The sequence below is a fragment of the Trematomus bernacchii genome, unplaced genomic scaffold (genome assembly GCF_902827165.1).
Source record: "Trematomus bernacchii unplaced genomic scaffold, fTreBer1.1, whole genome shotgun sequence".
Classification (NCBI taxonomy): domain Eukaryota; kingdom Metazoa; phylum Chordata; class Actinopteri; order Perciformes; family Nototheniidae; genus Trematomus; species Trematomus bernacchii.
Window position 1 is genome coordinate 85,963 of NW_022987617.1, and position 17,347 is coordinate 103,309.

Genomic DNA, 17,347 nt, shown 5'->3' on the forward strand with positions numbered 1-17,347 from the left:
AGGCTGTTTCCATGGAAACGCATCCCTCGCCTTAAAACACGATGTTGTCATGATACCTATGCAAATGGTCCAAACACCACCAGACTTCAGATGACAGTTAATGGTCCAGTCCTTAACATGTCTATGTGCTATTTGTGAGTTTTCCTCAAAAGCTGTTGCCATGGCAACGCATCCCTTGCAATAAAACACGATATTGCTATAACTCCTATGAAAATTATCAAAAAGTGCTAAAACTTCACATGTGTGCCAACAGTCCAGCTGTGAAGACATCTACGGGACAGTTTTGAGATTTCTTCAAATGCCGTTGCCATGGCAACACAATGCTCGCCTTGAAACACGGTTTTCTCATAACTTCAGTGAAAATGCTCCAAACGGCCCAAAACTTCACAGGTTTGGTAACGATGCAGCCATCAACGCATCTAAGCGTATTATGGGATGTCATCAAATGCTGTTGGCATGGCGACAGATCATTCGCCATCAAGTTAGTTCAAAAGTTTGCAGTTCAAATATTCTGCTGCTTTTCCAAGCCTTTTTACTTTCTTTTCTTCTCTCATCACACATTCAAGCCCCCAGTGTTCATGTATCATTTCAATCTAAATTCTTCACTTTCTTCTTACACATTACATCAGTCAGCCTTTCAGCATAAAGCATTCCCACTAGCAATTTCTTCAGGAATTGCATTCTCTAGTTGTAAGTTACAGTACACTTTTTAATAATGTAGTTAATCTACTATAATTAGTTTGTTTAATATCGAATCATATCAATTTGTTTTAAAGCTCAATAAATAACAAAGAAGACCTTTGACCGGCACTTTTCTAATTTTGTCCAGAAAATTTAAACTTTAACGGACATTTTGACCGGCAAAAAAATATTCTAACGGGAACTCTGGTAGGTACATAAGTTGGTTGCTAGTTTTTTCACTTCTTTTGCCAAGCTTAATTGGTTTTGGTTGCGCGAATGTTGTGGGACACACCTTCAGTGTAAAATTACTATTACTTAAAATAAATGTATGATATAACAAATTGCTTTGACCATTACAGGAGCCATATATACAAATGAATAGCAAAAGAAAGCGTAAATAATTATAAATTATTCATATATAATTATATTATAAATGCTTTTATTTGACATGCAAGTTGGTCACCAAGAAGGAGGGACAACTTTATTTACATTTTAACACAAGTGCACGTTTTAGCTTTTTGGGCATGGATTTTTTTTAATTTCTAAGGTTGGACAAAAAATGCCCTCTGATTCTGGACCCCTAAACAAAAGTGAGCATTATTAAATTAAAGCAGGTTCAAAAAACTAAAAAAACAGACAAAGTGAGAAAAAAACTGAAAGTTACAAACAAGGATGCCACTTGATGAATAATCCAAATATAGGAAAAGGAAGCTGAACCGCACCGGGGAAGACGATGAAGGCTGGAAACATTACGACGGACAGACACAGAACACTTGGAGAGTTACAGATACAGGAATATATAGAGACAATTACATTGACACGACACAGGTGGAGAGGTCAGGGAAGGACATAAGGGCGGCAAGGAGATCACACACAGGTGGAAAGAACCAGGGTGAAGCAAGCAATCAGACAGCAAGTAAAACAAGACAAGAAGAAAATACATTTCACAATAAACTTGGGCATGTTCATTATATTGCTTTAAAGAATGCTAAAGGTAGTTTCTGCTTATTTGTATTCATAAGTAAGATTGCAAAAGCATTGATCATAGTAGTCAGCCCAAATGGAAACACTTTTATTGTAGACTGAGGATTGTGACGTTCGTCCTGCCCATGCACTGCCCTAATGTGGGTCAGGATCACTTTAATGGCACAGTCCATTCATCCTGATTAATACATTTATGACTAAGTGGGTATAATGGAAATTGTATTGTCACTCGTAAAAACAGATTGTGCTCACTGCAGCTGCGTCGTCTCGTATTCTAAAGTGGAGAGTTTTACCTCTGTTTGAGGTGCTGAAAAGCTCCTGATTGTAATCTATTTAACTTTGATATCTCTCCTGGGTCAAAGAGCTGCATCTTAGTCTGTGAACAATAAACATATGAAGTAACGGATGAGATTCCGAAGGACTTCAGATTAGTTTGCAGGCTGCTGAAACACATTGCAGGACAAGGATAGAGGTGATGTGAATCACTGTGTTCACTTGAGGCCAGTGTGATGTCAAAGTCCATATTCATGTGGCTTCTTTCAGATAAAAGCTTGAATCACAGGCCTATAGCTCACTTGGTACAGTTGGAGGTCCATACTGGGGCTCGGTCCCCTTGTGGAGGTCCTGGGGCTGGATTGGCTGAATTGGCCTGGGACCATTTTTTTTATTTCGTCCCCTCTGTCTCCCACTTTCAAGAAAAATATCTTATAAAAAAACAAGGTTGCAGATGTCAACTTCTTTTATTTCAGATTGATGAAACAGGTGCAAGGTTTAACCACTATAGTATTAATGTGCTCCTCATGAGATTAAGCCACATTTATCACACAGAGGGGAGCTTAAATACAGCTGTCATTACACTGAAAAAACTGAAACATTGACTTTAAATAAATGTAATATGTCAACAGATTTCACATAACTGTATTAGGTTAGTTGAAAGCAGCAATATTACGTTTAAATAAAAAATATTAAGTTTAACTTAATATTATTGCTTTCAACTTCAACAATCTATTGACATAATAATAAAGTCAACATTTCAGTTTTTTCACACACAAACACTCGGACACTTGATTATTGCTCTCCTGCAATCCCTGATAATGACTTGAGAGAAAGTGACTGGACATGAAGGTGCAGGTCTGAGGACTCCACCCGCTGTATGGGACAAAGGTCCTTTCAGTGGACAGCTGTAATGTGTGGCAGTCTTATCTATAAAGCATGTTTGACTCATAGAGGTAGGTTCAAGGTGCTGTTGTTACAACATATGATAAGACAAAGAGAAGAAAAAAAAGAATAAGAAATACAGTCATTTTATTTCACTTTTTACTTTAAAATGTATATTTTGAAAGTATTCTCTTGGTTTTGGAGGGATACAAATAGGTCTAAATTAAACTTACATTTTGAACTTGCCGTTACTTAACGTCTTTTTTTGGCCATAGAGGGCCTTTATTAGAGATGTATAGAGCAGTGGCGGCTGGTGCATTTTTCTCCAGGGGGGGCTCTAACTAAATTTAAGCAAACTTATACACAAACTCAAAGCATATGTCATATTACAACGCAGGGCTAGCTCAAGGGCACCACAGAACTTGATACAGTCTATTATTTTAGATAGGACGTGCCTGTTTTTGTCAACCTCCTTATTATGCTTACTGATCCCTATCCTGTAGCCCTCATTGGACAGCAGTGTTTACTTTCCTAAACATGGCTAGTCGCATAGCATCATCCATGTGGACTCTAGTTTGCTTTAAGTCACTCACATCTGTCTGGATCCATGCTGGGTCTGGTCCATAGACTGGTCTGATCCTGACGTTTGAAAAGGGAGGCAGGGGAAGCAACATATAGCACTGGTGTTGCTACAGGTAGTTAGCCTTCTCGCTAAACCAGCTCCTTGAAAAAGAGCATGTATACTGCCTTCCTCTGTCCTTAACTCCTGCCTATGTCACGCTGATCAGGTCCGAGCTCTTTTACTCTCAGCTTTCCCTCCAGTGTCCTCCTCTCAAAGGGTGTTTCTTTAAGTGATTAAACATACTTTTCCTTCTCCATATTCGCTATCTAGTTTTGTTTACACACCCGTCTAACTCTCTCTCATTCAAACGTTAATCACTCACTCTGGCGCTCCTGCTGCCCCCTAGTTGTCGGAGGTGTCAACAGCTGCTTTGGGCGCAGTTTGGTGCGCCCCGAGCTGCACCTACAGATGGAGCGTCTTATTTAGGACAGTTTGAAACGCGAGGGTCGTGGTTGGCTCGTGCACGGTCCGTGATCGGCCCGTGAAAGGTTAGTGATGAAGAGCCTGCCCCCAGTCTGACTTGATACCGTCCCCGTGATAAATAAATGTAATTATTGTGAAGCCAGCTGCAATGGATCATTGATCCACCAGGGGGTGCAGTGGGGTTCCACACTGGAGCTCATGTGAAATCAACTTCGATACAGTAAGCTGGATGTACAGTATGTCTGGTACTACTGTATAGCGGATCTTTGTTAAGATCCATATGTCACGGATAGGATCATAGTCTGTGCTAAATAAGACATGTAATCATTTACAAAACATCACCATGTTGTTATTTAACAAAATAATGTTGTTTAGTCGAAAAAAACGAACGAGAGGAAATGCAGCTGGCTCTCCCGATTTTTAATCCTAATTTAATCATCATCTTCACCACGATCATTTATGTTTATGTTCGCCGAATTGACATGAAATCACTGACAAATATGAATATTCTGTATTCAACTTCATTGAAACGATCAGGATCCCTGGGTGTTATTTTTCCCCACAATGACCAAGTCGCTGCAAATTATCCCGCTTATTACATGGCCACATTCTCAACAAAGTAACGACATGACTCCCAATCTTAATTGAAATGCTTTTATGGATTTAGAAAATGTTTTTATTGATTTAAAAAATAGTTGTATGTATTGATTTAAATTGACATGCATCCGCGAAGAGAAATAGTCACTAGACACTTGACACAGTGGCTTTTGGCAAAGCAGAAAAAGAACACTCAAACCGAGAGATCAGTTATTGTTATTACAACGTGACTTCACTATTATTTAACAACTGTTTTTATTGGGTTCTTTTATTTGGGGTTAAGTATAGGTGAATTGCACTAATGTGGGAAGATCGTGATGTCTCCTCCGATCTGCTTTATGATCTTCTTTCTCCCGCTGTGTAGATTGGGGGACCGCCGTCCTCTGTCTTCAATGTTCGACATCGCGTGAAACAGAGGATTTCGACATTTTGTATTCATTGCTTACTTCCTTAAACCTTTTCTCCTCCTTATCTCTTTCATGACTTTTTATTTAATGCTTTATAACAGCTGTAATAGTTCGTTTAGAAATCCAAGAAACACTTTTACGGCAGCTCTCATTTATGGTAACTCCTTCTGACGTCATAGCTACCCACGTATAATATATAAACAAAGTCTTGGCTTTCAGAATATGAAACTTTTATTTCCAAAATCACACGATAAATACATTTGTGAAGCTTGTAAAGGGAAGATGACAGGCACCTCTCACTCGCAATCTGCTCTTCCACAGCGCCGCCCCCCTCCCTCCGGCTGAAATTATGAATGTACAGTAAGGCATATAGTAATCATAGATAACACGGCAGGGTCCGTTACAGTTTGTTTTCATCTGATTTCAAATAAACAAAGTCTTGGCTTTCAGAATATTAAACTTGTTTCGGCAAATTTAGATGATAAATACAACTATGAAGCTTGTAACGGCATAATTACAAGCGGAGAACGGAGTAATTTAACGTTACAGCGGGCATAACAACAGCCGGTGTTTATTTTATTATTATATATAGTCGTTATTCATTTGTTTTAAAGCTCAATAAGGAAGATTTAAACTTTCACACACGTTGACCGGCGAAAAACTCTGCCCGGTTCCCTCGGCCCTCACCACGTTGAATAAACAGAAGGCTGCTTTTGTGGAGGAAGTTACAGCGCTACGTACAGTCTCGGCATATGTACTGCAGCTTTTTCCAGCGGTATCCATAAATCTCTTAATTTTGACCTCAAAGTGCACCAGATTGATGCATTTAACTTCAATATAAAGAAAAACATCTTCTGTTGTAACAACAATAACATTATAAATAGTAACATAGTTGAACATGGTATTGCACATTGAGCTTTCAGTGTTACTGACCTGAGATGTTTTTATTACATGAATTAAGGTGACTGAGGCTTTTTAACATAGACTTTTCAGTGTCCCACATACCGTTCACCATCCCCCACCCCCCTACTGTATGTTGATTTTTGACTTTGTTTGCCTACATGTAAATGGCTGGCATTTAGTACCTACCCAGATAGCAAAAAAGTTTTGGCCCAGATTCGGCCCACACAAAACACCTTCATCCGGCCCATATACCGCATGGAATGATGGCACTTGGGCGCTCCGCTCCTGTTTGCCAGATCTGGGCCACAAGCAAGCCATAACAATGTCAACCAAAAACGAACCACATAAACCAGAACTGGCCCTTATCTGGGCCACAGTTGGTTTTCATTCTGGCCCAGATCCGGCCCACATTCCATATCCTTATCTGGCCCGAATACTGCATGGAGTGATGGCACTGGGGCGTTCCACTCGTTGGCCAGAACTGGCCCTAATCTGGGCCACAGTTAGTTTTTATTCCGGCCCACATTCCGTATCCTCATCCGGCCCAAATGCGGCATGGAATTATGGCACTTTGACGGTCGGGTGATGTTTACCAGATCTGTGCCACAAGCAGGTCATGGCCACATGTCTGCCAAGAATGAACCAAATAAACCAGACCTAGCCCTAAAAAGCCATTAAAACTTTGGTGACTCAGTAACTGAATATCAATGACACTATGGATTCTGCAACAGCAATATTCAACATACAGTAAATACAAATTTCAAAATGGCCTCCCAAAAGTTGCATCAATAAATGTTCAAATAAGTTACAACAGATGAACCAAACGTTTTTTTAATGATTGTATCATAATTTATTAATAGTGGTGATGAACTAGCCACTGCATCATTACATTTTAGCCTTATATCCATTTCGGAAAGGGGAATAAACATGGTCCAGTATGTTTCCCCCGCGCGTCGGGCCGCTGATGTGTTGGTAATATTTTGGCAAGACCTTCTTCATGTTGGCGGTGTTGAAATCTCCGGCCACAACGAACGCCGCATCTGGCCGTGAAGTCTCGGTTTTATCAATAATCCCAAACAGCTGATCGAGTGCCGTGTTGTTGTCGGCGAGCGACTGCGGGGGGATATACACTGCTGTTATCACAACAGATGTGAATTCCCTCGGCAGATGAAAAGCCCGGCATGTGATCATGAGATGCTCTTGATGAGCGGAACAGTCCGAAGAAATAATCTTCACATCTGAGCACCAGTTGTTATTAGTCATTACACACACACCGCCTCCCTTACTTTTCCCCGAGTTAGCAGTCCGGTCCTGACGAAAAATAGAGAATCCATCAGGAACAATGGCGGAGTCCGGGATAGCGGGGTTGAGCCAAGTCTCAGTGAGAATTAACACGTTACAGTTCTTAATGTCCCGTTGAAAAGCAATCCGGCTTCTGAGCTAGCTTATTTTCAATGGATTGAACATTAGCCAGTAGAATACTCGGAAGAGGGGGTCGATTCTCTCGTTTCCTCAGTCTGACCAGCATCCCGGCCCGGCACCCACGCTTTGTCTTCTTCTTGCGTCTCTCAGGTAGAACAGAAACAGGTAGCCATGGCGAATCTCCATTGTCAGTCGGAGGGTTATTATTGTCCACGAAGTTTCGCAATTGAAGAAGTTCCGCTATATTGTATGGCAGAGTAGGTGCGGTCGGCTTGCATGTTGCGAACCATGTTAAAAGTAAAACGGCAAAAGTAAAATAAATATGTACAAAATACGAAAATGGGCAAAGTTGGAGAGGAGCACAAAGACGATGTGGCCATCTTCAACGGCGCATCACACAACATCCACACAAATACACGTCACATCTGTCTCCAGAGCGGCTCAGTGAGCTAACCCTGGATTAATGTTTCTCTTTACTTACTAAGAATAAGAAAAGTCTCAGTAAAATAAGTTTGATACTTTTGTAAGTGATTATTAATTAATATTAAATTAATTATTATTAATATTTCACAAATATGCAGAAAGTTCTGGAAAGTGTATAATTTATTGCAAACTTTCTCTTCATAAGAGTTTGTTGATTTGATTTGTTTTAACGGGTAAATACACACATGTCAAGAGTTCTCTTTATAGTCGTTCTATAATTTTATAAATGCAACAAACTTTAGTTTTTGTACATATAGTATAAAGTATAGTGTAGTATAAATATGTTTTGCAGCTCCAGACAACATTTATTTGATGGAAGTGAGGGCAGATTGGCTCTTAAGATAGTAAAGGTTGCTGACCACTACCCTAACCCTATCTCGGATCACACGGCAGTCCAATCCACAATTTATACTATATGTCACATGTAGGCCTTTTCAGGCTCACATCTAGATTAGCCTGTGCCAAAAGTGTTGCATCCTCGCCAAAAGTGTGCCGTATATTTACCAAAAGTGGCCTAGATATGTTTTAAGATAACCGGACCACATTTGCTGCATCAGTTGTTGGCCACTTCAGGCTCATATCAAGATTTGCCGGTACCAATTGTGCTGCATCCTTACCACAAGTGGCCCACGTCTGTTTTTTAATATTTGGGCCATATTTTTCATGTCAAATGTGGGCCACTTTAGGCTCACACTCTGGTTCAAGGTTCTTTATTGTCAATCTGACATAGCTACAGAGTAATTATGCAGTTGAAAATCTTATGTCACAGGCTTCTCCAACAATGCAACATAATAACATAACATAATAACAATAAGAGCATGAGCAATACAAAAATAATAATAGTTATAAAAATGAAATAAAGTTATGATGTGGAATAGTGCAGTATGAGTCTATATACAAGTTATTGGAATGATATATATATATTAGGTATTAGATACATACTACTGAGTAGCAGTTGAATGTCTGATTAGCCAGTGCTGACTGTGCCGCATCTTTGCCTAAACTGGCCCAGATATGTTTTAAGATAACTGGGCCACATTTGCTTCATCATATATGGGCCACTTTTGGTTTACACCCAGATTAGCCTTTGTCCATTCTGCCACATCTTTGCCAAAGGTGGCCCACAGTTGTTTTGTGATATTTGGGCCACATTCACCATTTCCCACATGGGCCACTTTAGGGTGACTTCCAGATTACACATTGCAGGAGCACCGCATCTTTGCCAAAAAAGGCCCACATTTGCTTTGGGATATGTGGGCCATATTTGCTATTTTACAAGTGGGCCACTTTAGGCACACATCCATTTCGTCCGGGCCAGAAGAAGGCCAGCAGTGCCGCATCATTGCCTGAAGTGGGCCACATCCGCTTGCTATCTGGGTACCCCCCTGTGTGTGAATACCTGTTGACTTCTCATCTTGTCACAAACTTGTGTCAATGGAGAGGCAAGAGGAGGACGCTGACTTGGGAGCAAAAAGCATTGCTTTGGTTTTCTTACTGTTCAATACCAGTTTGGAATCAAGAAGTGCATGCTGCAGCGTGATACAATCTGGAAAACGGCCATCTGCAGTGTGACTAAGCATGAAATTCCTAACTCAGGGTAGCCGCCTATGGTTTGCACGCTACCTCGGCTCCTGCTGAGGTGTGGTGTCACAGCGCTGTATTTATGCTGATGTGCCATCTCCCAACGCCCCCGTGGAAAATGACCAAGAACTCAGAAAATACAGAATAACCTCGGAATATTAGGCCTCATTCAGAAATGTACGAATGTTAAAACACAGGCAGTGAGTGGGTTGTAAGGAGCAGAAGATTAGGTCAGTGTTGGCAGAGCGTCTCCCCATCCCATTCAAATTCAAATTCTTGACTGAAAGAGCCTACAGTACATGTAAATAGATAGCATTGCCTATGCGCATTTGAAAATAATTAGTACCCCCCTCTGAGTGACTACGTGTTGAGTTCACATCACCATTCTCCCATATGCTACAAATGGCTGTCTAGCCCTGTTTGTTTTTTTGACCTTTCAGATGTTGTTGTATAGCCTCTGGCAGGGGTTAAATTGGGCCGGGGCTGTCCGGGGCTAAGCCCCGGCACATAGGACGATGCTCTGATGTCATCACCCTCGCACATTTGTCATATGTTTACAAAAAACGATGTTAACACTTTCTCGTTCTTATGCTATATTTAGGGTCGATATGTGTTGAATTTACTTTAAAATAGCAGATCACTGTGACCGGATATCGTTTTTTCGGCTTAGTGAACTTGTGTCTCTTCCTCCGCGGCTCCTCCGTGCAGAGAGTTAGCAGCGGTGTGTGTCAGCAACGTGCAGTCAGGGGAGGCACGGATTGGCCGTCGGGAGAGTTGGGACTTATCCCGGTGGGCCGCTGGCCAGCTGTGAGTTCTGGAGAATCACAGAACGGCCGGACGCCAACGGTTCGCGACCGACAACAACCCCCCCCCCCCCCCGTTGACAATTCACGAGCGTCTAACTCTCCCCCCCCCGTCGCACCTTCTAACAGAGCCCCCCCACATATCAAATCCCAATTTAACCCCTGGCCTCTGGAGCAGAAATGAAAGTTTTAAAAATGTTTACGTTTTGGTAAGTTTTTAGGGAAATGTTGTAATATTGCAACGTTGGCCTTAGGTGGGAGCAGAATTTCTGTATTTCTACTCACATTGTCTGAATAAATATATTGAACAACTAAGGGTTAATTTGCAGGATTGATTGCTTACTTAGCCCTATATCAGTATATAGCATGAATAATAATCACACATCACTCATATTTGTTATGAATAATCATTTATCATTTATTAAATAGTAAGTCGCTTTGGATAAAAGCGTCAGCTAAATGCAATTTATGAAAGACTAACTCAGGATTTTTTTACCAAGTGTTTTTATTGCTCTTGGGGCATTAAAAACAAGATTTTAACTTTAGTTTTTTATATAATATCTGCATTTTCTCTTTTGAAAAACTAAGTCTTAGTTTGGCCATAGTTTGGACACTCATTTTTAATCACACACGTCTCCCCATCCCATTCAAATTCTTGACTGAGCCTATATGCATTTGAAAATAAATAGTAGCTACAGTACCCCCCTCTGAGTGAATACCTGTTGACTTCACATCTTGTACACATTTAATTAGGAGCAAAAACACACACTTCAAGTCAGATCATCACCCTTAGCTATTTTAATTACCTCTCAAACAACCTAAACTAGTTATAAATGTTTATTTTTACTGTCGGCCGGGTCAGCTGCTGCATGAGACAGACACTGAAAAGTATTATCATCTGAAATTAATCATTATGTTATTAGTATTAAATACATGTAAGTATTTTTACAGCTTGTATTTTTTTACCAAGTGTTTTTATTGCTCTTGGGGCATTAAAAACAAGATTTTAACTTTAGTTTTTTATATAATATCTGCATTTTCTCTTTTGAAAAACTAAGGCGTAGGCTCCACGAGGACGAAAACGGGTTGAATCCGCATATTTCTCATGCGTATAGCCCTCTAAGCTCGACGACGCCGTAAGGGAAACGTAGAAACAGACCCCGCAAACGACAACGGGTCCAAAGGTGGATAGATCTGGGAACGGAGCGCTCTGGGGGGTCCAGCGGGGCCGTGGGGTCGCCTATACGGTCATCCGTTTCATAGCCCCGCCTCTCCCCACCTCTCCCCACCTCTTCCCACCTCTCCGCGTACCCCGCATCATTGCTGATGTGTTTCGTTAACAACAATAGCTATTTTAATTACCTCTCAAACTACCTAAACTAGTTATAAATATGTTTATTTTTACTGTCGAGTCATCATTACTGGATCAGCTGCTGCATGAGACAGACACTGACGCTGTGAGAAGAGAGGAAAAAGAGATAGGCTCTGTGTATTTTATTTTCATATATCATTATATCGTCGTTATTCATTTGTTTTAAAGCTCAATAAATAACAAAGAAGACCTTTGACCGGCACTTTTATAATTTTGTCCGGAAGATTTAAACTTTAACACACGTTGACTGGCGAAAAACTCTGCCCGGATCCCTTGGCCCCCACCGCGGAGAATAAACAGAAGTGCAGCCATGACAACCATTCTTCTTCGCTGCTTTTGTGGAGGAAGTTGCTGCTTTTGGTGGAGGAAGTTACAGCGCCACGTACAGGTTCGGCATATGTACTGCAGCTTTTCCAGCGTTTGGATGTAAACGGAGCCGTCTCATGGAGCTTGACACAATCCGGTGTATATTGCGTGGGGACGGAAGGTTTTTTGCGGTTGCATTTGCGTTACTCCGATGCGTTTTGCCGTATTTGTTCTCGTGGAGCCGGGGCCTAAGTCTTAGTTTGGCCATAGTTATTTAATATATAAAGACTATATATTATTGAATTACAAGATTAGATATACTTTATTTGATCTAAAATATTGATGTGTTCAAATGCTCTTCTAAACAAAACTGAAAGTCCATGAAAGTTGTCTTCCTGTTTTTGTGAAGGAAGCGCCATCTCCTGGTTAAATCCTGAAATTGAAAATCTGGCAACGCCCTCTTGGAAAATAGTGGGAGGGCTTAACATTCCCAGATACTGGTCTTTGGCAGGTCTTAGGCAGGTAGCTGGCAGGTAGTAGGCAGGAAGCAGTAAGCTGGAGTCTGAAATAAGCTGCTCCATCTGTATCTGTTGCATTGAAGGGGTGCGGACTGCGCCAATGGGCAAAGACTTCTGCGCCCCAAGGAAACACGTGACTTATCAGTAACTTTAGACATCGTAAAGCAATTTGTATCGATATTTTATCGTAGATTATACATTTAACTGACACCAACTATATAATATGTACCTTGTTCATTACAAAAAAAATGTATACAATTAATTTAATAAAAATATTTTTGAATGACAATCTAGATTAGAATGTGGGAAGAGGTGGGGCGGCGCCCCTATGGGCCGGCCGCCACTGGTATAGACTTGATCAGGGGGAGACAGTGGGGGGGGACATCGCCTCAATGTTCGGCCAGCTCTGGAGTGTGTGGGAGAGAAACTCCCTCTGGAGGGAAAACAGGGATTTTAGCCTTTGGAGACTATTGACATGCACAGAAACCTATAGAACACACTACAGTTACTATTCCTCATTTGTAATCAACTACTTCAAGTTCTATTCATTGAAAGTATTCCTTTATTTATCTGCAGTGGTTCCCCTTAATGCTTTTGAGATGCAATCATTACGTTTCTATTGTGAAAGCTGATGTTATAGATCCAGTGCATCCTCCCCCTGTCATTATGGCTCACTGTTATTAGATACCTGTCACTGTGAATAGGTTGCTAATTTATACCCCTGTAATTATGTTGTGATGTCCTTTTTGTTTTCTGTTGTTTTTATGTGTAACCAATGTACTGCAGGTCTCCCTTGAAAAAGAGATCGTTGATCTCAATGGGATTTTTCACCTGGTTAAATAAAGGCTACAAACAAACAAACTGGGTCATAGTGCTTTCCAACATCTGAGCGTGAGGACTTGGTTTTCCATGCAGATTCCTGTCCTTTGTGCTTGCTGACTTGTGTCTGTGGGAAAGTGGCAGAGGGATCATGGTTTCACGGGCTGACCTGTCTGACAGGTTTGCAGGGGTTCATGTTATCATCTCAGAATAGAGTCTCCTCCTCCAGGGTCAGGAGCTTTTGTTGCACACTAAAGAGCATCTGTGTTTGTCAGGGACCAGAGGGAATCTGTTGGGTGGGGGAAGACAGACCCCACACACCCCCATCACTACTTCCTGACCCACGCTGCTCGTTTCTCATCTTTCTGCTGATCTCTCACCTCTCTTCTATCTCTCACTCCTTTCAACCCTCTCTTCTCTGATGTTTCCCTGACGCTCTGCAGTGAGAGCTGCTGATGGATGAGTTTCAGGGCTCTCGGGTGTCATTACTGATATCTGAGCTGGGAGAAAGAGCTTTTTACTGTCTCGCACAGCTACACACACACAGCTACACACACACACACACACACACACACACACACACACACACACACACACACACACACACACACACACACACACACACACACACACACACACAATCAGATAGGCCCGCTAAACGTAGCTGCGACAATAATGCATGCCTAAGTTATGACTGTGGGACAGATGGAGTAACACGTCTGATTTAATGACGAGAAGACATCGTTTTAACAATTGCCATAAAGTGCACAGCATCGCACAGATAGCAGTTTTTTCTTTTACATTACATTACATTTTATTTAGCTGAACATGAACATAAACTTTAATACAGAGACATACCTGGTTGCCAGATCGGAGCATTAAAGCCCTGAGCCACTAATGCCCAACAACTTGCTGAGTATTCATCCAGTTCAACGTGAAAGCATTACTGATTTTTTTTTAAAATATGCCCCTGGCAACACTTAAAGTAATATCTATCTGTGTCTCCGACCCCAGCAAGTGACAAATCAAACATGATGTATAAATATGTATCAGCTGTTAGTTGAAAGTTTTATTTTGAAAAGAAATCAAAGAAAAAACTACCTTAAGTGGTCTCTATTTAGTCTCTTCCCAATTGTTGACATTCATATAGGACTGTAAAAATCTGTGTGAGAAATGTTAACATGGCTGTAATCACAATTTAGGGCTCATTAATAATGAGAGAAAAAAAGAACACCCAGAAGAAAACAACATTTGGACAGTAAAAATGAACAGTTACATATAGCACCATCTTTTACTTGTGCTAACTGATTTAAATGAAGAAATCCAGTGACTTTGAATACTGAGAAACTACAAACATGAAAATTAAGAAACTAGATTAATTTAATCACATTTTTACAGGTTCTTAGTTTATCACCCTATATTAACGTTTCAAGTCTGAGTCAGAGTTTTCATTTTCTATGCTGTTTTTTAAAATGTTTTTTATTATTAACTCTAATGTTTTGGCAAAAATACCCAGTGTAGAAACTATAATGAAGATTTGAATTGAATACAAAGTTCACCGAGAATTGTCTTTTGAGTCAAATCTTTTGTCTTTTCCTTGGTCCTTATTGGTTGCATGTTCCCTCCTCTCTCCTCAGATAACACGGATGGAGCTCCTCCTCCACCTGCTGCAGAGCGTCAGGTGAGAAAAGAAAAGTAGACACAAAGCACTATGTTGTTTATATTTTAGATGACAAATTCTACAATGAAATGCATTTTAATATAGTAAATTCTACCTTGAAATAAGTGTTCCTATATTAAAAAGAATTTCAACAGATCATCACATGATCTGTTGTCTTTAGTCCTATTTAAATTAAAGGTCACCTATCATGCTATTTTTAGGCAATAGCATAGGTCTCAGATATATACAAATATATAAAAAACATGTCTATGAAGTGTTTTGCTCAAAATACCAAACAGATCACCCATTCTAGCCATGCCTCATATCCCTCTATTTCACTTCCTGTTTTAAAAGTGCTCATTTTGGGTATAAAGCTTTAAAAAAAAAAAAGAATTGATTAAAAAAAAAAAAGGAGGGGTCTGAGCTCATGCGGGACCCGGCAGCTACTGTCTAAACTAAATACTGCCGTGATGAAACGCCATATCATGGATTATCAAGGATTATTTCTGAAACAGTATGGAGCTCAAAGGCTTTCTCTCTTGCCGGTTATACCACAAGGTGAGTTCCTTTTTATTTCCTGCTTCTTCACACACATGCTCTCCAGTACAGGTTAGCTCTGAGTGTTAGCGATGCTAATGTAAACACCGACCATATTACGTCCAAAACAGTCGGGCATTGTTTCTGATAGCAACGTTTCTGATAGGGCCGTGGGTCCACATTTCAGATATTACGTCATATCGGACGCAAATCTGGATCAGCTCCGTTGTAGCCCCGTTTTTAGAGATTTGGGTACGGAGGAAAAGAGAGAGGGTTTTATTTTCTGACGCTGCGTGAGTTACCTGACACACCGGGACACATATGTATGTAGAAAAGACATCAAAAAGTGCATTTTGCATGATAGGAGACCTTTAAGTAGCAATACCACCGTTTAAATAATCCTGCATTCAAAATTGTACTTAATTTACTAAAAGTATGAGCCTAAAAATATACTTAAAGTACAACAATTAAAAGTTATTGTCTGAAAAGATGGAGATTTGCATACATACATGTACAGCAGGAACCTTATGAAAAGTCTTATCTAATCTTATTTAAAAACAGACGGCAGCGATATGATGGACTAACATGGTAGGTGTGTCTTTGGATGATGTGACCAGCTGATAAGAGCCTGAATGAGAGGAGGGATGGAAGTAAACATGAGAAATTAGAAGAGCTTAGTTTTCCTGACTGAACTTGCAAAACAGTTCATTAGTTGATTTGCATTTTGTATTAAAAACTAAATCTGTAAAGTATTTAAAGTTATCATTTAAACTTAAATATAAAATTCAGATTCTGATTCTGATAGCACAGCAAAAGTAAAATGTAACATGAAATGGGAATCCTGAACCAGTACCTGAGACCTGTGCTTGGTTACATTCCACCAGTGGCTGACTTCAATCAGAAGTCTTTTATGTGAAGCGCATGTTAAGGTATGGTCTGATGGATTAGTTGCATCTATTTGGGAGGATTTTGACCATCTTGGTTCTGAATGGAAAATGGCCAAGGACAATATTGACTCCCTTGTTGTGTCTCCACCCCCACACCTCTAGCTGGTGCAGTCGCTGGGCGTGGCCATCTACCGAGCTCTGGACTGGGGGCTGGATGACAGCGAGGAGCGGGAGCTCAGCCCCCAGCTGGAGCACCTCATCGAACGCATGGCGGGGGGGGACCAGGGCGGAGAGGGGCTCAGCACGGCCAGGAACGGCACCACAGATGAGGGCTACAGCGGCCAGGAGGAGGAAGAGGAGGAAGAGGAGGAGCAGCAGGGAGGGACCAGGCCGGTGTGTACCATCCGCCAGGTGATGGCGCTGTGTGCGTCCCGGCTGGCTGACCCTGGCCTGGCTGCGGACCACTACCAGGCTGTGTGCAGGGCTCTGTTTGTGGAGACCCTCGAGCTGCAGACCTTCCTCATCAAGATCAGAGATGCCAAGCAGGTGCGTTAGGTTGTCATGGCAATTTAAGGTAACCCTTGAAGATCACCTCTACTTAAAAATGTGTCCCCTAAAATGTCCTAACTTGACTGTAGCAGAAATTAAAGGTTTGTTGTGCATGTAAATGGTCTGCAAAGGCTAAAATCCCTGTGTTCCCTCCAGAGGGAGTTTCTCTCCCACACACTCCCCCCTGCCTGCCTGAAACGCATTCATTGGACTACTTTGTTTACTTCTGTAACATAATGACATCACTAATGTAACACTGGCACTTCTATTGGCTAGCGCTCTTACACATTGTACGTGATAGGCTAAGGGGCGGGACATCTCTAAGCGGTGGACACTACATACTGATATACAGTACACCTGAATATGAGCAGAATATATCCTCAATAAACTAGATTCCATTTGAATGTTCCCCTTTTAATAACCCTGAACAATACATTTTTTCCATATTATACTCACACATCCTCATTGCATTTCAATTGACTAAAATGCAACTACTTTGCACACTTTAACCCATGTGCAATGCCTTGTTGACATGCTGCTGCACATTTTTTTTCTTCCAATTTGTATCAATACAGAATATCTAATCTAATGTAATCTATATTACTTCCTGCTTTCTTACAGTGCAGACACTTTTC

General features: G+C 40.9%; 1 protein-coding gene across 1 annotated transcript in view; it reads left to right on the top strand.

Annotated features, from left to right (window-relative positions):
* spire2 (spire-type actin nucleation factor 2) overlaps nt 1-17,347 on the top strand; it is a 95,496-nt gene that overhangs the window by 39,926 nt on the left and 38,223 nt on the right. The window contains exons 2-3 of the mRNA XM_034132664.1: nt 14,717-14,760; nt 16,326-16,709. Of these exons, the coding sequence (XP_033988555.1) occupies nt 14,717-14,760; nt 16,326-16,709 (428 nt within the window). The remainder of the gene's footprint in view (nt 1-14,716; nt 14,761-16,325; nt 16,710-17,347) is intronic.